Source organism: Dipodomys ordii, unplaced genomic scaffold, assembly GCF_000151885.1.
Source record: "Dipodomys ordii isolate 6190 unplaced genomic scaffold, Dord_2.0 Scaffold7, whole genome shotgun sequence".
NCBI lineage: Eukaryota > Metazoa > Chordata > Mammalia > Rodentia > Heteromyidae > Dipodomys > Dipodomys ordii.
The window spans coordinates 20,232,487-20,256,190 of record NW_012267223.1 but is presented as its reverse complement, the minus strand read 5'-3'; the positions used below and the strand labels follow the sequence as shown (position 1 = coordinate 20,256,190).

Sequence of the window (23,704 nt, the reverse complement as noted above, 5' to 3'; positions counted from 1 at the left end):
AGAAGTTTCCTTTCACAGCGTCCTTTTTCCTTCTGCTGCCATCCCTTAAACCTCTCCTCTAACCTCCTGTCTTCCTTTTACAAGGACTGGTATAATTACTGTGAGCTATAATCAAAGATAATTACCCCTTCTCAAGATCTCTAACTTAATCACACCTGCAAAGTTGCTTTTATGGAAAATAACATTCACAAGAGGGTTCATAAGCCCTACCATAAGAGCCAAGCTGGAGAGGACTTCAGGCACTCAGGTCACCTGTGGCAAGGGAGCCACAAAGCCTGCTGTGGATTGGATGGCTTGACATGATAAGAAAAAAAGGATGAATCAAAAAAGATTCTTAGGGCTGAGAAGGTGGCTCAATGGTAGAGTGCTTGCCTTGCATGTATGAGGCTCTGGGTTCCATTCCCCAGAACCACGTAAGCAGAAAAACCCAGAAGTGGCACTGTGGCTCAAGTGGTAGAATGTTAGTGACACTGTGGCTCAAGTGGTAAAATGCTAGCCTTGAGATAAAGGACTGAGGGACAGTGTCCAGGCCCAGAGTTAGAGTTCCAGCCCCACAACCAGCAAAAAAAAAAAAAAAAGATTCTTAGAGCCAAGCACCAGTGGCTCTCACCTGTAATCCTAGCTATTCAGGAGGCTGAAATCTGAGGATACCAGTTCAAAGCCAGCCTGAGCAGGAAAGACTGTGAGAGTTATCTCTACTAACTACCAAAAAACAGAAGTGGAGCTATATAGTGGTAGAGCACTAGCCTTGAACAAAAGGAACTCAGGGACAGAACCCAGGCCCTGAGTTCAAGCCCCAGGACTGGCACCAAAAAAAAAAAAAAAAAAGATTTTTAGCAGAGTGTAGCAGTGCATACCTGTAATTCAGAGAGGAGGGAGACCATAGGTAGATAGGTAGGTGGATTCAAAGAGGTGATAATTGAAAAAGAAAAGGGATGGGGACATAGCTCAAGTAGTAGGCCCTGAGTTCAAAGCCCTAGTACAACCAAAACAAACACTGTGCAGACTTCATAAGAGTAAACTTTCTGTCTTCAATCTCATAGATTTAAATTATATGCTAGCCTTGGCAAAGCTGATACTTAGCCCCTGAACTTCATTAGAGTCAAGAGACCTTCTACTAAGCTACACTCAGACAGACACATTTGATAGAGATCTAGGTTAGAAAGAATTCTGGGACTTGTCAGTGTATAGATGATACCTGATGGAAGAGGTTAGTTATCTCAAAAGCTTACTACATTTGTGGCTTTGAGAACCATTGTATGAATATTATGATTTTTCTTTTTTGTCCATGACCTAGACTCAAACTCAGTATCTGACACTTTCATCCATTGGCTGGCACTCTACCATCTGAGCCAGGTCTCCAATCTGAATGTTAGGAGTTTTTTGTATTTTTTGTTGATCCTGGGACTTGAACTCAAGGTCTGAGTGCTGTCACTGAGTCTCTGTGTTCAAGGCCAGCACCTTACCACTTGAGCTACAGTGCCACTTCCAGCTTTTTCTAAGTAGTTTATTGGAGATAAGAATCTCATGGGGACTTTTCTGCCTGGGCTGGCTTCAAACTATGATCCTCAGATCTCAGCCGCCTGAGTAGCTAGGATTACAGGGTTGAGCCACCAGCATCCAACTGAATGTTAGGATTTTTTAAAGCCAGTCAATTTCATGTTTCTAGCTTGAAATTGGCAGGTGGGAGTACAGTATTTGTGCCATGGAAAGTGGCAAGTCTAACAGGACCTTCAAGTGTAGGTCAGAATTGACTTCTTTCTCCTACTCCTTCTGCAGTATTCTCTTAGTTACTCAGTGTCATTCCAGGAAATCTGACAGTTTGTCATATAATACCAAGTTACTATCAACCACTGGAGGCAACACCTGGATGCTACAAATCAGATCCCCCAGAGTCAGGTACTAACTATGTAACTGATTAACTCTGTTTTCTCCAAAAAGTAAGTGGTAAGCTCTCTAGCTCGCTGAATGGGGGAGGGGAGAGGTGAGAACACAGGTTTAAGGCAGGAGAAATCCTGTGATGGTCATTTTGGAGAATAAGAAAGTAAATCTATGTAGGCAATGGTGTAGAGACACACAAGGCAGAACTTGGTTGCACTTTTCTTCAATAGCATTCCAATGCTTGGGTGCAGGTATAATCCCATAATTAAATTTACTACAACCAATACTTTGGAGAATTTTTTTAAAAAGCAGCATGATCCCTGCCCTCAAGTAACTTGGTGTGCTTGACGATACATATTTCAAGCCCCTCCCCCCCCAAAAAAATCCACAAACAGTGGACATGAGGAGAACAGCAGAACTTCTGAGACAGGTGACTGATAATGAGAGAAATTAAAGTCATGGGCTTCCTTTCTTCTTTTCTCCCTCTCTCCTTGTCTCTCTTCCCTAGGTAGTGAAAAAGGCTGAGGCAAGAGGAGAGAGACTTTGAGGTCATCCTGGAAGACTTTGTTTCAAAATAATAACGATGATGATTATAACAAGAGGAGATATGTAAACAGGAAAGTAAACAGGACTCGAGAAACAAAGGACTTCCACTCATTTTGTCCTATCATTGCTAAATGAATCCGTGTTCTTGACCACATATGTGGTATATGTATGAGTGCATCTGAGGGAAGCTAGAAGGAGGACACGGAATCAGAGGGAAATGGAAAAACATACAAAAGAGGGGACTATCAGCTGCACTGGACATAGGTGAAAATGAACTAAGCAACTCAAAGGCAGTGATGGGAGGGAGGGAATGAGAGGGAAAAAGGGAACAGTGTACACTAAGCAAAAGGAAAGAAATGTAAATATCACCTGATGTGGAAGAAATCGTATTGTCAAAACTCATAGAATTCAAAAACTTTATAGACCATGATAATGACAATTTGCCTTGTGAAGGTTAAAATGTGTTTGTGACTTTAACTAAGTATCACTATTCCATAATACTGTGAAATATGCAAAATTTGTGTAATCAACTAATCTCAATTAAAAACAGTAAAAAAAAATTTAGTTGCAAGAAAGAAGAAATGTAGGGGCTGGGAAGGTGGCTCAGTGGTAGAGCACTTGCCTTGCATGCATGAGGCCTTGGGTTCGATTCCTCAGCACCACATAAGCAAAAAGCACCACATAAGCAAAAAGAAAAAAAAAAAAGAAGAAATGTATAGGCAATCATAGCAAAAAGAGATATTCTTGCCAGGCTCCAGTGGCTCACACCTGTAATTCTAGCTACTCAGGAGGCTGAGATCTGAGGATCACACTTCAAAGCCAGTCTGGGCAGAAAAGTACCCATGAGACTTTTTTTTTTTTGGTTGGTTGTGGGGCTTGAACTCTGGGCTTGGGTGCTGCTGTCCCTGCGCTCTTCAGCCCAAGGCAAGTGCTCTACCATTTGAGCCACAGCACCACTTCCGGTTATCTAATGGTTTATTGAAGATAAGAGTCTCAAGGACTTTCCTGCCTGGGCAGGCTTTAAACCATGATCCTCAGATCTCAACCTCCTGAAGTAGCTAGGATTACAGGCATGAGCCACCAGCGCCCGGTGAGAGACTCTTGCTTTTTTTTTTTTTGTCGGTCGTGGGGCTTGAACTCTGGGCCTGGGCGCTGTTCCTGCGCTCTTCTGCCACAGCACACGCCACTTCTGGCTTTCTGGTGGTTTATTGGAGATCAGAGTCTCACGGTCTTTCCTGCCTGGGCTGGCTTTGAACTGTGATCCTCAGATCTCAGCCTCCTGAGTAGCTAGCCATTGAGACTCTTATCTCCAATTAACCATTCAAAAATCCAAAGTGATGCTGTGGCTCAAAGTGGTTTAGTGCTAGCCTTGAGTGAAAGTGCTCAGGGACAGTGCCCAGACCCTGAGTTCAAAAGTTCTATAGTTGAAAAGAAAGAGAAGGAAGGCAGAAAGGCAGGAAGGAAGGAAGGGAGGGAGGGAGGGAGGGAGGGAAGGAAGAAGGGAAGGAAGAGCTGGGCACCGATGGCTCATGCTTGTAATCCTACCTACTCAGGAGGCTGATCTAAGGATCACAGTTCAAAGCCAGCCCGGAGAAGAAAATCTGTGAAACTCTTATCTCCAATAAACCACCAGAAAACCAGAAGTGGTGCTGTAGCTCAAGTGCTAAAGCACTAGCCTTGAGCTGAAGAATTGAGGGACAGAGCTCAGGCCCAGATCAAGCCCCACGACCAACAACAACAACAAAAAAAAAAAAAAAAAAAGGGAAGGATGTGAGAGAAGATATTCTTGTGTAGAGGAAACTTGATGTTTGAAGGATCCAGGGAAAAGGAAGTCCTTGATCATGCTGGAGAAAATGGAGACAGTGGGGACCATCTGACCAGGAGCAGAAAGAATATTGGGAGCTAGGAATGTGGCTTAATGGTAGAGTGCTTGCCTAGCAAGCATGAAACCCTAGGTTCAATTCCTCAGTAACACATAAACAGAAAACGCCAGAAGTGCTGGGTGCTGGTGGCTCACACCTGTAGGCTGAGATCTGAGGATCACAGTTCAAAGCCAGCCCAAGCAGGAAAGTCTGTGAGACTCTTATATCCAATAAACCACTCAGAAAGCTGGAAGTAGTGCTGTGGCTCAAATGGTAGAGCACTAGCCTTGAGCTGAAGAGCTGAGGGACAGTGCCCATGCCCAGAGTTCAAGCCCCACGACTGACCAAAAAAAAGAAAAAAAGAAAAGAAAATGCCAGAAGTGGCATTGTAGTTCAAGTGGTAGCATGCTAGCCTTGAGCTAAAGAAGCTCAGGGACCATACCCAGGCCCTGAGTTCAAGCCCCGGGGCTGGCAAAAAAATATATAATAATAATTTAAAAATAGATATGGAAGAACAAGGGAATCACTTCCTCCTGTGAGCAAAGTAGTGAGCTTAGTATTCAACACAATTGAGGCTGAAGATGGGAAAGATGGAAACTAGACCTAAAGAATTTTTGACTCCAGTGGCTCATGCCTGTAATCCTAGCTAGCTACTTAGGGGGCTGAGATCTAAGGATCATGGTTCAGAGTCAGCCCAGATAGGAAAGTCCATGAGACTCTTATCTCCAATTAACCACCAGAAAACCAAAAGTGGCTCTGTGGCCCAAGTGGTAGAGCACCAGCCTTGAGATGAAGAGCCAGGGGATAATGCCCAGGCCCAGAGTTCAAGTCCCACAACCAACCAAAAAAAAAAAGAATTTTGAAAGCCCAGTGCTAGTGGCTCACTTATAATACTAGCTACTCAAGAGGCTAAGATCTGAAGATTGTGGTTCAAAGCCAGCCTGGGCAGGAAAGACTATGAAACTGTAATCTTCAATAAACTACTCAGAAAAGCCAAAAGTGGTACTGTGACTCAAAATGATAGAGCCAGTGCCAGCCTTGAGCAAAAGAGTTCAGAAACAGCGTCCAGGCCCTAAGTTCAAGCCCCATGATCAGCTTCCCCCCCCCCATCCCACCCTCCTTCCAGCAAAAAAAATTCTTGTATACCTGTAGAAACGACTATAGTGATAGAAGACAGGTCTCCTACTATTCATATCAGGAGTGGATCAGAGTGGACTTCTTCCTCCTCACCCACCGTCTGGTACCTCTACACTCTTCTCTTGGTTCCTTAGTATCTCCCCAGCAGAACTATCAGTTTTTTTCCTTAACAAATTATTGGCCATCACTAGAGGTAACATCTGGTCAGTCAGAACTATAAGCTATAACTGCCCCTCTGCCATCCCAGCAAAGAGAGTATAGTTCAGGGATAGATCATTTGACTACAGATCAAGAGGTCTATGGTTTAAATCCAGGTGTCCCCCATTAGTGTTCTTTTTTTTTTTTTTTTTTTGCTGGTTGTGGGTCTGGAACTCTGGGCCTGGGTGCTGTCCTTCAGCTCTTCAGCTCAAGGCTAGTACTCTGCCACTTGAGCCACAGCGCCACTTCCAGCTTTTTCTGTTTATGTGGTGCTGAGGAATCAAACCCAGGGCCTCATGCATGTGAGGCAAGCACTCTACCACTGAGCCACCTTCCCAGACCTAGTAGTGTTCTTTTAAAGATAGATGTCATGTCATGGAAAAATCAAAGCAACGGAAACAAAGCAGAGAAATTACCTCTTCAACATTTGTGATATGTCCTGGGAATAGGGAAAGTGATGACCCATCCTCCTCTTGTCTTCACATTCTAGTATCCAAAGCAACATGCTAACATGCAAATAAATGGCTGTACAACACCAGGAGCACTTCTTTGGGGGGAGGAGGGGTTGTGGGGCTTGAACTCTGGGCCTGGGTGCTGTCCCTCAACTCTTCAGCTCAAGGCTAGTGCTCTACCACTTGAGCCACAGTGGTGACACTCCGGGGTTTTTTTTGTTTATGTGGTGCTGAGGAATTGAACCCAGGGCCTCATGCTTGGGAGGCAAGCACTCTACCACTAAGCCACTTTCCCAGCCCGGCAGCATCTTTTGTGTCTATGTCTGGCCAAGTATGGTATGGAGCCCTCACAGAAAGTCTTTTTACAATAACTACATATCTCCTCCGTCCGCCCCATGCCATAACTTCTTTTTCTTCCAGGGCTGGGGACTGAAGCCAGAGAGGTAAGTGCTTCACCACTAGATTGCTGGGTTTTTTTTTGTTGTTGTTGTTTTGGTTTGGTTTTTGCCAGTCCTCGGGCTTGAACTCAGAGCCTGGGTACTATACCTGAGCTTCTTTCACTCAAGGCTGAGCCACAGCACCACTTCTGGCTTTTTCTGTTTATGTGGTACTGAGGAATCTAACTCAGGACTTCACACATGCTAGGCAAGTACACTACCACTGAGCCACATTCCCAGCCCCTTCTGGTTTCCTCATTAATTGGAGATAAGAGTCTCATACTACTGAGCCTGATGCCTATAATCCTGCCTACTTGGAGCCTGAGATCTGAGGATAGCAGTTTAAAGCCAGCCCAAGAAATAAAGTCCCTGAGACTCTTATCTATAAGTAACCACCAGAAAGCTGCAAGTGGCGCTGTGGCTCACCTTGAGCTAAAGAGCTCAGAGACAGCACACAAGCTCTGAGTTCAACCCCATGACCAACCAAAAAAAAAAAAAATTGAGGGGCTGGGAAGGTGGCTCAGTGGTACAGCACTTGCCTTGAATGCATGAATGAGGCCCTGGGTTCGATTCCTCAGTACCACATAAGCAAAAAGAAAAAAGCTGGAAGATGGGGCTGGGAAGGTGGCTCAGTGGTAGAGCGCTTGCCTTGCATGCCTGAGGCCCTGGGTTTGATTCCTCAGCACCACAAAAGCAAAAAAAAGAAAGAAAAAGAAAAAAGCTGGAAGAGGTGCTGTGGCTCAAGTGACAAAACTTGTTAGATATGATGAGAATTTTAGCAGATATAGTATTGATTTCTTTCTGGTAAACCTAATAGTGCTTAAGTTAACCAAAGTTACAGAAAGAGCCTTAGCTTTTACAAATCCAAAGCAATCTTTCACTAGGAAATCAGCTGGATGTGATGGAGCCAAGTAACACTCCAGTTTACTTTTACCATGGTGGTGTTAGTCAGGATGGTCTAGGTAGGAGTAAGGCCTGTCTTCCAGGTTGGAAGAGATGGACTGGATTTGGACTGCATGTAGACTGGCTAGCACTGAACTACATATCCAAACTGAACAAACTTCAGGAATATCAGATAATTTAAGCCAAATAACTTGATTACAATGCCAGATAACAAGTTTACACAGATACAGACATACATGTATAGGCGTGCACACACAGAATCAAGTTGAGGTCTGTATGAAATTGAGTTGGCACGAAATAGCAGCTGAACTCCCATGATGCCAAGATGGCGCTTTAGCCACCTGGTCAATGCTAGAAAGAGTAAAGATTTTGACAGTAAGGGTTCTATCACACATGAAGCTTCAGGTTCCACCCCCACTACAAAGGCAGAGGAGGGGTCCCACAGGGGAGGGGGGGGTTTGCAGGAAAGGCCTTAGAGGGGGGCCCTCGCAGGGAGGCCACAAAGGACGGGGTGTACCTCACTAGGGAGGCCGCAAGTGCGAGTTTCTCATGAGGGAGGCTGCAGAATAGGTGGAGTAGTAAGCTTGGTGGAAGGTTAAGAGTCAGATGAGACCTAATCCTTAACCTACCATGTGGCCAGATGGCGAACTCAAGATGGCGAATTTCTGAAAAAACGCAAAGAAAACCTAAACAAATGGAAACTCACAATTTTCAAACCTAGAATGGCTAGCCTTTGCGAGGGAACCTAGAGGAGGGGTCCCTGGGACCCAGCCTGCGTTGCACTCTTCAGGGTACAAGCCAAAATGTTGTAGAAAAGAGAAAGGAAGAGATAGGGAAAGTTAGACATGATTGGCAGAGAGACAGCAAAGAGAGCCTGAAAGTAAACAGACTTCTGACCATTTACCATTGCAGTGGCAAAAACTATCTAAGTGTTCTGGCTTTCCAGGGAGCGCAGGAGGCATCTCAAAGGGTGAAACCCCTTGGTTGGGTGTGACTCGCAGCACCCCATTAAATGTGTAGGAGAGTCAGTCTGGTGAGTGAAGGAGAGATGACCAGGGAGAAGCGGCGTCCCGACTTCCCCCAGAGCACTCTAGAGAAAAATGGCCAAGCCCCCAAAATCAAGTGTCCTCGTCTTTGGAAGTTACTGGCCTTTTGGCTAAAGGCCGTAGGAGCTCTCTGGCATGGTGCCTGGACAGAGACTGAGCAACAGAGAACCATAGAGAGTAGTTCCACTCACCAGAGTAGAGAAGTGGTGTAGACTTGGATGTGAAGGCCAGCAATTGTTCTGGTGAAAAGTCTCGCATGGTGTCTCAAGGCAGTTCAGTTCACAGAAAAGGGGTGGTTAAGGAAATTCTAACATTTCCAACTCAAAAACCCCATCTGAGTCACAGCACCATATGTAAGGTATATTAAATAGGTTTCATTAGGTAGCCGATGAAGAGACCACCATGCGCTATTCAGAAAGGAGAAGTTTATTTACCGAACTGCTGCCCTTGCCATGCTTGATGGAGAAGCATGACTTCCCTATTTGATTTTGAGCTGCAGTGTCTCCTTACCCCTTAACAATGTTTTAAAATGTGCCTATTGTTTGGGGTCAAATACCTGCCTTGAATACCCCCCTCTAGGCAGAAAATAAACTCCAGGGGCACAATGTTTATCTATTTTACTCTGCTCCCAAACGCAATCTAATATGTGCCCTGGACAGACTCTGATATGAAGGAGGTGTTGAATATGTACATGAATGCAGGCTTCAGTGGAAGAATGAAATTGGGTGTGTGTGTTGGAAGTGGGGGGGGGGTGGTGATGGTGTACCAATCACACATTGAATGTAGTGCTTTCTCAATTGTACTTCATTCTAATGAGACCATTTAGAACCCACTTAAAACTCCACCCTATACCTTATTTTCCATAGGAAATCCCTACATAAAACTTGATAGTAAATTAAGATTAATACACTTTGCCAGAGAACCACACAGACATCCAGGTACAGAAAACAAAGAAAGGTTTATTGCAGGGAAAGGGGGGCCGGCAAGACCCCTTCTTACAAAGAAGTGAGAAAAAGCACCGGCTATTGTCTGGGTTGACCTATATAACCCAGGAGGTTTAGGAGGGGCTAGAAGGCGGAAACCCTGGCTCCATGTCAGACTAGGATTTATGGCTGCTCTTCAAATAGTTGTTGCCTTATGTCATGGTAGCTGCCCCAGAGAAGTGCCATCCCAAGATAAAGGGGGCTGGAAGTTGATTATTTACTGCCTTTACTTCATGGGCTTAATGCTGCCTAGGAAGAGAGCATGCTAAACTGTGGAGAAGGAAAGGAGTGGACTAAGCTATGGGAAGGGACTCATTTCGCTAACAAAACTTTTTGTTGTTGTTTCTCGACGCTGTTTCTGGGGCTTGAACTCAGGGCAGGCCTGACTACCACTTGAACCACTTCTGAGTTTTTTGGTGCTTAATTGGAGGTAAAGAGTCTCACGGGCTTTTTTTTTTTTGCCGGGCTGGCTTGGAACTGCCATCCTCAGATCTCCGTTTCCGAGCAGGCAGGATTACAGGGGTCATCTTACCCACAGGCGCCCGGCTCAGCTTTACCTATTTTTCAGGCAAGGTCTGGCGTTAAATTTAGCCTAGGCCCGCCTGCGAACGCCACCTTCCTACCTCTGCACGGTAGCACACACGGCTTGTGAGTTGAGATGGGAGGTCTGGCTGTCTGCCCGCGCTGGCCGCGGGATGCCAACCTCTAGCTCTAGAGTAGCTGGAATGAAAACGCCGCACGATGCCTCGCCACGTCCGTAAGGAGACGCCGAGAGCCTCGTGTGCTTCCGCAAACCTCAACCTCTCGCGATACTCGTAGCAGCCACAGCTCAAGACGACGTCCAGGACTGACTACGTAATAAGGCTGCGCTTGAGGAAGGACGCGGGTTTAACTAGCTCTCGGTCACGTGATGAATGGGGGCGGGACATTACCTTCATATCCCAGTATCCTTTGTACTTACTTCCTTTCTGCCCTTTTCCGGCGTCCAAGATGTCCAAGCGAGGTGAGACTGTTGCACGGGAGAATCCTCCGCCATCTGAAGCGCTGTGGCTTCGGGCCTCTTAGGGAGCTGCGGTTCTGGGCGTCAGGAGCTCCTTTCTCTCTTCTGGGCCTGAGAGGGAGAACATGAGCACAGCAAGAACACTGAAAGGGTCCCGAAAGTGGCGGGGGGGTGGAGCGGGAACGTTAAGATGGTAGGATCGGGGCCTGACTTTAAGCTGAACCGGGTGAGCTGTCTTCTCTCTTAGTACTATAGTAGTGGGGTGGCAGCTGGGCTGGTTTGGATCCAGTTTGTGGAGTCTGTGCGGTCTTTCACCTTGCCAAGATAAGTGTAGACAAATGATCACATCCCGTTTTCCTACCCGCAGGACGTGGTGGTTCTTCTGGTGCGAAGTTTCGGATTTCGCTGGGTCTTCCCGTAGGAGCTGTGATAAACTGTGCCGACAACACCGGTGAGTCTGGCAGATCCCTGCCACCCTCCCTCCCCCTTTTAAAAGCACTCAATGGGCCTTCTGCTAGTGACCTATTGAGCCGTCAAGAAGGGGCAGAGTAAAAACACCGCTTTTGGGTGAAGTGGCAGCGTGTTGTGTTGTTTTGCTTCAATCGGTGGTGTGACAAACTTCCCCGTGGAGATTTAGCTGCTTGGGAAACAAAAGGTTTTTGTTTTAGCTTTATGCGTGCAAAACAAAGCTGAAGTTGGTCTAGGACTTGAAATCCAACACAGCAAAACTGGTGCTTTTTCACATCTTATAGGAGCCAAAAACCTGTATATCATCTCTGTGAAGGGGATCAAGGGACGACTGAACAGACTTCCTGCTGCTGGTGTGGGTGACATGGTGATGGCTACAGTCAAGAAAGGCAAACCAGAGCTAAGGAAGAAGGGTGAGTAGACATGAGAAACTCTTGGGTTTCAGGTTCTCCATTTACTGGAAAATGGGAAATATTCTTTTTGCAGTTTTCAAGTGCTTGCTTTTCTTTTGAGAAACTAGACCAGAATTTATATTGCTACCATTTCCGAGTGCTCATCGACCCTTTCCTACTTCATTTTTTTTCTGCAAGCTGAGTATTTAACCTGACACATTACAGCTCAGTTCATCAGACACTTGTGGACCACACCGTGTGAAGTTCTCTAATTACTAATTGCCTGTCTAAATACATAAGGTGGCACTAAGTGAATATATGTTTTTAATAGGTGACACAGTAAAAAAAAAACAGGTGAAATCAGAGTTTGTTTGCCACTATTAGCCAAGTTTCCTGTTCTGGAATTAACTGTGTTACATTGTCAAGTGATATAAGGATGAGTTTATGGAGCCTCTGGCTGGGTCTTCCTGTAGGAGCTGTGATAAACTCTGCTGACACCACCAGTGAGCATAGAAAGAACATCAGGTGGGCTGGAAATGTGGCTTAGTGGTAGGGTGCTTGCCTAGCATGCATGAATCTCTGGGTTCCATTTCTCAGTACCACATAAACAGAAAAGGCCAGAAGTGGGCTATAGCTCAAGTGATAGAGGGCTAGCTTTGGGCAAAAGGATGGTGCCTAGAACCTGAGTTCAAGCCCCAGGACTGTCTGGAAAGAGAGAGTGAGCAGTGAGAATCGAATAATGTTCTTCAGAGATACACTTGGAAGCCAGCGCTACATTATAGATGAGACTAGATGTCAGAAGTTTGGTTCAAGGTCTTGGTAGTAGAAGTTAAAAGGGAACTAACTGCACATGGCTTAATCATGGACTATATGACCCAAAGGATTTCTTTCCCACTAGGCAGTTCTCAGCAGTTCCTCTGCTGCCTGACAGGCACTTCAGTTCCTCAACTTTGTCGCTGTGCTAACTTAGGTCTGTTTTAGGATACCTTGCTCTTCCAGAGAAGCCCTAGACATCTATGTTATCATAGATGTTATAGATGTGATGGATTGCTCCTTGTGTGTGAGCTTGATCTCTTCACAACTAGTGGACTCCTTAACCTTTTGGTTAGAAATACATCTTTTGGTTCCCATTTAATGTCATCCTCGGACTTAGTAGCTCTAACTGTGATTAGTTATTTATCAATATGTTGGGTCAAGGATGAATCTGTATTGGGTTTTTTCCTCTTCTCAGAACACTCCTTGGATCTGGTCAGTAGCCTGGGGAGCTGTCAGGGAAGAGCAGAACATGTGGCCCTTAATTTGGATGAGATGGCAGTAGGATGTACTGTTGATCTCTGTCCGTGGTGGGACAGACCAAAGTATTCATCTTAGCTGTGAATTTCCAATTTTGCTTGTGTCTTTGATCTTATTTTTTTTTCCTTTTGCTGGTAGGTCATGGGGCTTGAACTCTGGGCTTGGGCGCTGTTCCTGCGCTCTTCAGCTCAAGGCGAGTGCTCTACCACTTGAGCCACAGTGCCATTTCCCGTTTTCCAGTGGTTTATTGGAGATAAGAGTTTCATAGACTTTCCTGTCTGAGCTGGCTTTGAACCGCGATCCTCAGATCTCAGCCTCCTGAGTAGCTAGGATTACAGGTGTGAGCCACCGGAGCCAGGCTGATCCTTGTTTTTGCTAAGTTTAGTTATGCGTGAAGAGGGGAATACTGAAACTCTAGGCTGATGGCCTTATATATACCAGGATTTATAAAAAGAGGTTTAGTATTACATTTGTCTGATACTTGGCCTCAAAGGTAAAGTAACCAAAATCCTTGTCCCTATAGTTAAGGTGTTTCCTCGTGGGTACTAAGCTTTGCCTTTACTAAAACATGACCATGCTCAGTCTTACTTTGGTAACCCCAGTTACTTCGGGAGGCAAACATTACCAAGATTGAGGTTAACGACCAACCCACTCAAAAGAGGCCTCAGCCAGTAACTGGGATTGGTGGCATGTTTCTATCATCTAAACTCTGCAGGAGACATAAATAGGATTGCAGTTCTAGGTAAAAAAAAAACACAAGGGGGGCTGGGAAGGTGGTGCAGTGGTAGAGTGTTTGCCTTGCATGCATGAGGCCCTGGGTTCGATTCCTTAGCACCCCATAAGCAAAAAGAAAAAAGCTGGAAGTGGTGCTGTGGTCCAAGTGGTAGAGCACTAGCCTTGAACTGAAGAGCTGAGGGACAGAGTTCAGGCCCTGTGACCAGACCTCCCCCCCCCCCCCAAAAAAAAAAAGGGCTGGGAATGTGGCATGGTGGTAGAGTGCTTGCTTAGCGTGGGTGAGTCCCTGGTTTCAACCTCAGCGCCACATAAACAGAGAAGGCAGCAAGTGGTGCTGTGACTCAAGTGGTAGAATTCTAGCCTTGAGCAAAGGCAGTTCAGGGACAGTGACCAGGCCCTACGTTCAAGCCCCAGGACTGGCAAAAAAAAAAAAACCCACACACAAGACTTAGACTGAATAAAAAAGCATGCCAAGGAATGGAGGGTGAATGATCCTGGATAAGGGAAGTTGAAGGCCTATACATGATTTGACATCTCCTTACTCAGTAGCAATCTCTTACTAGATGAAGTGAGGGAAATGTAAAAAGTATTTAACAAATTAGTAGTCTTTCCAAAAGTTCAAAGCCAGCCCCAGCAGGAAAGTCTATGAGATTCCAGTTAACCACCAGAAAACCAGAAGTGGCACTACGGCTTAAGATGAAGAATGCTAGTCTTGAGCTGAGGAGCATAGGACAGTGCCCAGGCCCAGAGTTTCATAACTGACCAAAAGGAGAAAAAAAAATGTCCATGCAAGCCAAAAGGTGGTGCTTTGTGTTTTTTTGGGGCGGGGGTCAGTCGTGGGGCTTTAACTCTGGACTTGGGGGCTGTTCCTCAGCTTTTTAGCTCAAAGCAAGCACTCTACCACTTGAGCCACAGTGCCACTTGAAGCTTTTTCTGTTTATGCAGTGCTAAGGAATTGAATCCAGGCCTCATGCATGTGAGGCAAGCACTCTACCACTGAGCCACCTTCCCAGCACCAAAGGTGGCACTTTAAAGGGTGTCAGGGTTTGTGCTATTTCTGTCCTCTGTTGTTAGGAAATAAAAGTTAATGGTGGGGTGGGAATTGAACATTCCTCAGCACCACATGAGCAAAAAGAAAAAAAAGCCAGAAGTGGCACTGTGTCTCAAGTGGTAGAGTGCTGGCCTTGAGCTGAAGAGCTGAGGGACAGCGCCCAGGCCCAGAGTTCAGGCCCCACGACCAGACCCAAAAGAAAAAAAAAGTTGGTGATTTATTCCTCTACCCAGAGGAATAAATTGCTTCCTTTTGTGGAACGCTGGGAATTGGGTTTAATGACTGCTGTTTTTTTGCCCCATTAGTACATCCGGCAGTGGTAATTCGACAACGAAAATCATACAGGAGAAAAGATGGTGTGTTCCTTTATTTTGAAGATAATGCAGGTGTCATAGTGAACAATAAAGGGGAGATGAAAGGTAAAATCATTGTTTAGTTGTTTGCAGGGTTGTCTGGGCTTGGGAGATGCTTAGCAAAGAACTTGCAGTCTCACCTGTCCTTTTCCCCCTGTTTTTAATGCAGGTTCAGCCATCACAGGACCTGTTGCAAAGGAATGTGCAGACTTGTGGCCCAGGATTGCGTCTAATGCAGGCAGCATCGCATGATCCTTCAGTGCATTTGTAAAAATCTAATAACCCATTAAAAATTATTTGTGCTCAATGTTTGCCCTCCTTTCTTGGCATACCTTATAATCATTGCCTTCTGTAAAAAATTTGTGAAAAGAGCTGGGAAGGTGGCTGGTAGAGTGCTCCCCTAAGGATAAGGGTTCAAAGTGAGCCCAGGCAGGAAAGTTCACGATACTTATCTCCAATTAACCACCAGAAAACCAGAAGTGGCACTGGCTCCAAGTGCTAGAACACTCACCTTGAGCTCACTGACAGTGCCCAGGCCCAGAGTTCAAGCCCTACAACTAATAATTTTTTTTGTAAAAGTAAAAAAGGTCCTTTAGCTTACAGAACTTACATACTTTCATTTTATATATTTCTAGTTTCTGCTGTAAAAATTGGTTTTATGGGGGCTGGGAAGGTAGCTCTGGTAGAGTGCTTTCCTTCCATGCATGAGGCCCTGGGTTCCATTCCTCAGCACCACATGAGCAGAAAAAGCTGGAAGTGGCGCTGTGGCTCAACTGGCAGAATGCTAACCTTGAGCTGAAGAGCTGAGGGACAGTGCCCAAGCCCCACAACTGACAAAAAATGTTTTATGCCTCAATTGTAGATTAGGTATCTTTTTTTTTTTTTTTTGTCCGGTCATGGGGACTGAACTCAGCCTGGGAATCCTGTCCCTCAGCTCTTCAGCTCAAGGCTAGCACTGTACCACTTGAGCCACAGTGCCACTTCAAGCTTTTTTTTTTTTTCCTTGTGTGGTGCTGAGGAATCGAATCTAGGGCCTTAAGCATGCAAGGCAAGCATTCTACCACTGAGCCAGCTTCCCAGCCCCTAGATTAGGTATCTTTAATGGCAGAGAACCCTGTAGAATTTCCTACCATGAAATAAGAATTTGAGATAAGGTAGAGGTAATAGATCATAGATACTCTCATGGGCTTGGATGTGAGTAGAAGCCCGCCTCCCCTAAAGTATTGTTTACAAGCTTTTAACACAATTGCCATGCAATGTTTCCACAAGGGAGACACCTGTGTGGGTGTGGGTATGGGTGTGTATGCATGCACCGGAATTCAACTTGTAGTTTTCAGCCACAATCCTCAGATCTCACCCTCCTGAAGTAATTAGGGTAACAGATAAGTAAGAGCCACCAGTTCTTGGCTAGAGATAGTTGGACTGACAGGATGACCATATACACAGTATTTTGTATATTTGTGGTAGTTATAACATTCTTACAAACTAATTTGAGAATATATGAGGGAATGGAATAATGGCGGCCAGCATGCCAGGTGTAGAACCTGATAACCAGAATGGATGCTCACCATTAATAATCATATCCAGAAGTATTACAATTGTTGGTAGTTCAGTAGTTGATCATGGGGAAATGAAGTTGTACTTTGGATCAGTAGTTTGATGGGGTCAGCACCATAGATCTCACTCTCCTGAGTAGGATTACACTGGTGCCTGGCTTCCTTTGGTGGTGGTAGTGGTGGTGGTCGTGGGGCCTGATCTCTGGGTCTGGTGCTGTCCCTGAGCTCTTCAGCTCAAAGTGAGTGGTCTGCTGGAGCCACATTGCCACTTCTGTGCCTTCGTTGTTTTGTTTTTGGTTGGTCATGAGGCCTGAACTCTGCCTGGGCGCTCACCCTCAGCTCTTCAGCTCAAGGCTAGCGCTCTACTACTTGAGCCACAGCACCACTTCCAGCTTTTTTTGCTTATGCGGTGCTGAGGAATTGAACCCAGGGCCTCATGCATGCAAGGAAAGCACTCTACCACTGAGCCACCTTCCCACCCACCCCACTTTTTTTTTTAAGCTGTTTTTGTTGTTTTGTTTTGTTTGCTAGTCTTGGAGCATGGATTCAGGTTCAGGGCCAGAGCACTGTCCCTAAGCTCAAGGCTAGTAATCTGCCACTTGGGCCACAGTGCCACTTTTGGCTTTTTCTGTTTATGTGGTGCTGAGGAATTGAACCCACAGCTTTGCATGCTAGGCAAGCACTCTACCACTAAGCCAGTCACATTCTCAGTGCTTAGCAGTATAGCTGTTTTTATTTTTCTTTTCTTTTTTGGTACTAGTGGTTGAACCCAAGGCATTGCACGTGCAAGGCAAGTGCTTTGCCACTGAGCTGCTTTCTTTTTAAAAGAATGAGGGGGAGGGCTGGGAAGGTGGCTCAGTGGTAGAGCGCTTGCCTTGCATGCATGAGGCCCTGGGTTTGATTCCCAGCACCACATAAGCAAAAAGAAAAAAGCTGGAACTGGCGCTGTGGTTCAAATGGTAGAGCGCTAGCCTTGAGCTGAAGAGCTGAGGGACAGCGCCCAGGCCCAGAGTTCAGGCCCCACGACCGGACCAAAAAAAAAAAAAAAGAATGAGGGGGACTGGGAAGGTGGCTCTGTGGTAAGAGTGCTCACTGGAGGCCCTGGCTTCAATTCCTCAGCACAACATAAACAAAAAGCTGAAAGTGGCACTGTGGCTCAAGTGGTAGCTCCCAGGCCCAGAGTTCAAGCCTCAAAACTGACCAAAAAAAAAAAAAAAAAAGGATGAGGGAAATCAGGAAAAGCAAAGGAAGGGGTGACATCTAAAAAAGTATGTTCATGCTTGGCAACAATGGCTTGCACCTGTAATCCTAGCTACTCAGGATGCTGAAATCTGAGGATAACTGTTTAAAGCCAGCCTGGGTGGAAGAAATATATACAGACCCACATACTGATTACCTGACCAAATGGTATATCCTCTGTATAACACCTTAAGGACAAAATTATGATAAAGGATGAGCAGAAGTTTGAGTGAAGAGAGCAAGGGTACAGATTAGTGGTTAGGAGTCCTGAAGTTTGGTCCTGGATCTAGCTTAAGTGAAATTGTTTTGTTTTTTGTCATCAATAAAGCTGAGACTGACTTCAAACCTTGATCCTCAGAGCTCAGCCTCTGAGTATCTACAATTACAGGTGTGGGCCACCGGTGCTGGTGGCAGCTTTCTAAGCTTTGATTACTTCCTTACTTGAGTGGATTAGCTTGCTGGTCTGGAGGCATCCTGCCATTTGAGCCCAGCTTTTTGCCGATTATTTTGGAAATTGCCCCCTGACTTTTCACTGGACCTGGGTTGGACCCCGCATCCTCCAGATTTCAGTCTGAGTCACAATACAAGTGGGAGCCCCCGGTGCCCCATTTAAACTATTCACTCTTAAGGTGGGAAGTGTAAGTAGATGCCCTCTGAACTCTTCTGTTTAATTATGGATACTAGCACTGGAGAGATCCTAATGAAGCCATGAGGCAGTGGACACCTACCCTGCTCTTCAAGGATAAAGTGGAAGCCAGGCCAAGGATGCTCAACCTGCCCACATTCAAGTCTCCACATTGGAGCCTCCAGGTCCAAGCAAAGTGTATGGGCGTGTGCGGGCAACTTCCCCAATGCCCCCCCCCGGACCCCACCCAGCCGAAGAACGGCGAAGAACAATAGGGTTTGTGTCGTAGGGTTCCCTGATGCCCTGTAACCTTTGCGCAGAGCAAAAGAGCTTCATCTCCTTCCCACTGGAAAGGTCTTCCCGACGCTGCAGGGGCTGCGATGGCGAATTTGTACGAGTGCCCTCTGCGACTGGAGAAGGGCTTTATTTTGGATGGGGTGGCTGTGAGCACAGTCGCCCGGGGCTACAGTCTCACCAGGCCCAAGCTGTGGTCTGCCATTCCACCCTACAACGCGCAGCAGGACTATCACGCCCGCCGCTACTTCCAGAGCCACGTGGTCCCGCCTGTCCTGCGGAAAACTGAGCAGGTAGGCGAGCATCTCCCCGGATCCCCGGGTTTCCAGCCTCCCCTATCAACCCTCCCCAAATCTGAGTGTCCAGCATCCTCAGCACCAAGGACTCACCCCCCTCCGACTCCCACCCTCTCCGCAGCTGTTGTTGAAATCCACAAAGTGGAGGAGGGCTCTGGCAGGGGCTGATGAGGATTGTTTCATCTCAGGTTTGGGCCAGGCCAGGAGTAGAGCTCAAAGCAGCTTTGTGCCAGGCTTGGGTTTCATGGCTCTCTGTGATGTCACAGGCGCGGCCGGGGAAGTGACCTCTCCGCTGCAAATCCTCAACAAAAAAAAAACCCACAGCAAGCCAGACAAAGGGAATTGTCTTAGTGACAGTTGTAGGCACCTCTTGGCCTGTGACATCGGAGTTGCAGGGCAGGGGTGGGTTTTGCAGCCACTTTCCTCATTAGCCCCAGCTCTGCGAGTTCCTCCTGAAGCTCCTCCTCCCCTGTAGAGCATGCCCCAATCAGAGATTCTGAGGCTGTTGGCTCATGTGGCTGATAGTCCCAATTTTTCCTCCAAGACTATTTTCAAGTATTTGTTATTTACTTAGAGTTGGAGATTGCCATATTTTGTCCAGGCTAGCCTAAAATTCCTGGGCTCAAGTAGCCTGGCACAGCCTCCTGAGTAACTGTAACTACAGTCACCAGTCACCTAGTCAAGCTTTCCCACATTTTTACTTGCAGTAATTGTGTTTTCATTGACAATGTAGAGAAAGGGTAAATAGCACCTGTAAGGTCCGCTCCTGGATGGCGAGCAGACACCACCCTCCTCACAGCAAAGTCTCCACCCAGTACCTGCTTTACCTAGAAAACTGGCACACCTAAAAGAGGTCACATCTGAATTTGATGTGGCCACACCTTTCTCTGCCCATATCCTAGATAAGGCCCAGATGCTCTCTTTTCTAGCTCTTTCCTCTCTTTTCTAGCTCTTCTCTCTCTTTCCCAGCTCTCTCCTCTGTTTCCCAGCTCTCTCTCTCTCCCAGCTCTCTCTTCTCTCTCCCCCAAGCACTCTTTCTCAGCTCTTTCCTTCTCAGCTCTTTCCCAGTTTTCTCTCTTACCCAGCTCTCTTTCCCAGCTTTTTCCCAGGTCTTTTGCCAGCTGCATGGAGTTCCAACCTGGCCTGGTCCCAGCAGGTCTACTGAATAGACCTACCCCTTACCTGAATACCACGTGCGTGATGCTGTTCTTACTCGGCTACCTCTTTTTTTAAAATCCTAACAGCACCTAGGCCCTAGGTGTAAGACTCCGTCTCAACACACACACACACACATCTGGCACATTAGTGTTTGAGCCACACTTCCACTTCCAGAATTTTGCTGGTTGGAAATGAGTCTCCTGGACTTTTCTGCCCTGGCTGGCTTAGAACAGTGATCCTCAGATCTCAGCCTCTTAAGGAATTACGATTACAGGTGCGAGCCCCTGTTGTGCTGTATTTAAAAGTTTGAAAATAGGGCTAGGAGTGTGGCTCAGTGGTAGAGTGCTTGCCTAGCATGCATGAAGTCCTGGGTTCGATTCCTCAGTACCACATAAACAGAAAAAGCCAGAAGTGGTGCTGTGGCTCAAGTGGTAGAATGCTAGCCTTACACAAAAGAAGCTCAGTGTCTTGCCCAGGCCCTGAGTTCAAGCCTCAGGACTGACAAAAAAAAAAAAGCTGGAAAATAATACTAGGCACTGGTGGCTTGCACCTGTAATCCTAGCTCCTTAGGAGGAGACTAAGATCTAAGGATCCCATTTCTTCTTCTCCTTCTCCTTCTTCTGTCATGGGGCCTGAACTCTGGGCCTGGGTGCTGTCCCTCAGCTCTTCAGCTCAAGGTTAACGCTCTACCACTAGAGCCACAGTGCCAATTCCAGCTTTTTCTGCTTATGTGGTGCTGAGGAATCGAACCCAGGGTCTCATGCATGCAAGGCAAGTACTCTACCACTAAGCCACCTTGCACAGCCCATGAGAATCCCATTTTGAAGCCACCCTGGGTAGGAAATTCCATGAGATTCTTAATCTCCAATTAACCATTCAAAAGCCAGAAGTGGAGCTGTAGCTCATAAAGTAATGTACTAGCCTTAAGCAACAGAGATAAGCGCTAAATTCTAAGCCCCATACAATAATAACAATCATATAACGTGTATTGTTTTTACTATAGCTGGTTATACTTTGTGCCCTGCCCCTCTGAGCAAGGTGACTGATAGTCTTTTATATTTTCTTTCTCTTTCTCAGGATCACGGTGGCACTGGAAGGGACGGCTGGATAGTAGATTATTTCCACATTTTCGGGCAAGGACAGAGATACCTCAACAGGAGAAATTGGGCAGGGGCAGGCAAGTGCCACCTCTTACAGCCTCACACAGTCACACTCTGAGGAAGAATAGTGTTTACCCACAGCTTAGAGAAACTGGGCTCCAGAAAGGTCTGGTTTGGCAGGAGAAGAGGCCAGGGATGCATCCTTCCAGCTTTTCTTCTTGTATATGAACAAGTGGTGCCACACTGCTTCTAACTCTCAATTCCTGAGCACCTGAAGAATGTGTGTCCAGAATTTCCTGCCTTCACACTCTTCCCAGGTTGCAGCTGGGGTACCAGCTGTGTTGCATGATAGTGATTTGTTAGGGAGGGTTGAACTGAGATTGGAATTCCTATCTGTTCTCTGTAAATCCCACATTCCATTCTGTCACTGCAACCCTAAACACACTGTGTCTTGCTCATTTTTCAAGCTCAGTTTGACAGGCAAGGGGAGGTTGTGAGGAATTTTCTGGCAGAGTGAACCCTCCTCTTAGCTCACCTCCACCACCCTCTGGCCACATGATAGTCACATGATCCCTTGCAGCATGCGGCCATCCATTTTCTCCAAATGGGTTAGAGGTGAAGGTAAAAATGTCTCACCTCTCCTGGGTACCAGGCAAATTCAGCCAAGCCTAGAAGCTTCTGGCCTCTCCTGCCTCCGCACATTATCATTCACAATCTTGCAACTATTCCTGTGGCGGGGTTAACATCTAAGAAACTTGTGTCTCCTGAACCTACCAGCCCTTGGTTTTGATTAAGAAGCTGGGGAACTTGAGGAGTGAGTATTCAACTATAGATTTGGGCTGCAATGGGGGGTTGTATGTGGCATTCCACACCAGCCTATCATAGGAGAGAAGGCTGCCTACAGGCTCAGTTTCTGTCTTTTCTCCCCAAGGGCATTCCCTCCAGCAAGTGACCGGCCACGATCACTACAATACTGACCTGAAGGTGATTACTACAGGGATGAATGGTAGGTTTGGCTACCGCAGGAACACACCAGCCCTCCGGCAGCGCACATCGGTGTTTGGAGAGGTCACTCAGTTTCCTCTCTTCTGATTGCATCACTTCACAGCCCTTGACCTGAATTTCTAAAACATGTTTAGATGAAGTCAGTTATTTTATATTAAAAAACAAAAGCGTTTTATTTGTGCTTAAAGTGTGCTATTTCTTTCCTAAGGTAGATGGAGGGGGCAGGCTGGTTTCTTTACCTCTGAAAAGGAGGGGAGAGGGACAAAAGGTTCTGTGGTCTACTCCTTTGTCCTCCTTGCTAACAAGGGCCCTTTCTTTTCCCCTAGGCTGGTGTGATAAGAAGGAATCACACTTTTCCCTTGCAATATCACAGATCAAATCCAGGGCCTTGCACATTCTAAGCCAATATTCTATCCTTAACACTAATGCACCACACTTTTACTCTCAGTAAAGCACTTGTGCAGGAATCAGAAGGGCCTGGCTACTGTTTCCATCAGGAACAGAGGAGGAAGTGGGGCACTGGTGGCTAATGCCTGTAATCCTAGCCACTAGGAGGATGAGAGCTGAGGATCTTAAAGCCAGCTTGGGCAGACAATTCTAAGAAACAGTTTCCAACTAGCTGGCAAAGAAGCTGGACTAGAGGCACAACTCAAATGGTAGAGGGAGAACTAGAGGCTGTGATCTGAATTCAAGCCCTGGAACACAAACACAGAGTAAATACAGGAAGGATGGTGTGCTGTAATCCTGGCACTTGGGAGTCCAAGACAAAAGGGTCATAAATTTGAGGCCAGTCTAGCTACCTAGCAAGTTCCAGGAAAGCCTAGGCTACATATTGAAACTGTAGCAAAACTAAAAACAGGGCAGGAACAGGCAGTAGGCCAACATATTGGACCTCCCTTGCCCTGAGAAGAATTTTCTGATTTTCCTCATACATTAAACCCCATCCAAAAAAAATGAATGCTCTCTTTTTACCCTCCATCAAAAGGAAGGGAATAAACAAGATGATAACAGAGGAGTTTCTTAGTCCAAGGATTGTGACACAGATTTAACAGTATTCTCTGCTTATTAGCTGTTTCCAGGATGTCATTTTTAAGTATCTCCACCCAGTTTATCTGTAGCCAGGAGATTAGCCAAAGGTGAGGCTTCAGAACACAAAGCTTGCCAGAGCATTAGTGTGGGCGGAACTGTGTCACATTGAGTCACCATAAGTGGACAAGGAAGAGAAACATAGCAAGGTGTGGGGGTATAGCTCAGGGGTAGAGCATTTGACTGCAGATCAAGAGGTCCCTGGTTCAAATCCAGGTGCCCCCTTCCCAGCTGTTTCTTAACTTTTATAAATGGGAGTAGGAATAAATGCTGCCAGGTACTAGAAAATACAACTTTGAATTCATTCTTGTCCTGAAGTACTTGTCCTTCCTATGTTCCAAGGGACTTCCTTCCAAGAAAGCCCCTGCTGGGCTTAGGATAAACTTGGGTTGGAGGTGTGACTTAAGTGGTAGAGAACCTACATACCAATAACAAAACCCTGAGTTCAAACACTAGTACTGCCACAAAAAAAAATTCCCTGAGAAAATGCTAAATTCACAGTTACAGCTGAGACCTGTAAACACAAGAGTGACAATCTGATATGTGGAACTAAAGGTGAAACTTCTTTCTTTTTTTTTTTAATTTTTTCTTTTTTTTTTTTTTTGGCT

General features: G+C 46.1%; 2 protein-coding genes and 1 non-coding gene across 3 annotated transcripts; all 3 read left to right on the top strand.

The window, feature by feature from the left end:
* The first annotated feature begins 10,352 nt into the window (after positions 1-10,352).
* Positions 10,353-15,044, top strand: Rpl23 (ribosomal protein L23). Its single transcript, XM_013038109.1, has 5 exons — positions 10,353-10,448; positions 10,813-10,896; positions 11,198-11,326; positions 14,690-14,803; positions 14,907-15,044. The coding sequence occupies exons 1-5, from the start codon at positions 10,436-10,438 to the stop codon at positions 14,987-14,989; spliced, it is 423 nt and encodes a 140-aa protein (XP_012893563.1). The 5' UTR covers positions 10,353-10,435; the 3' UTR covers positions 14,990-15,044.
* Positions 15,045-18,537: 3,493 nt separating this feature from the next.
* On the top strand, positions 18,538-22,097 carry LOC106003079 (chromosome unknown open reading frame, human C17orf98). Its single transcript, XM_013037834.1, has 3 exons — positions 18,538-18,744; positions 20,983-21,082; positions 21,937-22,097. Exons 1-3 carry the CDS (start codon positions 18,538-18,540, stop codon positions 22,095-22,097), a joined length of 468 nt encoding a protein of 155 aa, XP_012893288.1.
* Positions 22,098-23,249: 1,152 nt separating this feature from the next.
* Positions 23,250-23,321, top strand: Trnac-gca. The gene has a single exon. It is a non-coding gene; the product is annotated as a tRNA-Cys (tRNA).
* The last annotated feature ends 383 nt before the right edge of the window (positions 23,322-23,704 follow it).

What these genes read in the sequence shown, in the direction of transcription:
- Rpl23 (XM_013038109.1), top strand. An exon ending in AAACTGTGCCGACAACACCG is followed by an intron (nt 10,897 to 11,197) that starts GTGAGTCTGGCA and finishes CACATCTTATAG; the next exon opens with GAGCCAAAAACCTGTATATC. An exon ending in ACCAGAGCTAAGGAAGAAGG is followed by an intron (nt 11,327 to 14,689) that starts GTGAGTAGACAT and finishes TTGCCCCATTAG; the next exon opens with TACATCCGGCAGTGGTAATT.
- LOC106003079 (XM_013037834.1), top strand. Translation starts at nt 18,538, where the DNA reads ATGGCGAATTTGTACGAGTGCCCTCTGCGACTGGAGAAGGGCTTTATT. An exon ending in TCCTGCGGAAAACTGAGCAG is followed by an intron (nt 18,745 to 20,982) that starts GTAGGCGAGCAT and finishes TCTCTTTCTCAG; the next exon opens with GATCACGGTGGCACTGGAAG. An exon ending in GAGAAATTGGGCAGGGGCAG is followed by an intron (nt 21,083 to 21,936) that starts GCAAGTGCCACC and finishes TTTCTCCCCAAG; the next exon opens with GGCATTCCCTCCAGCAAGTG.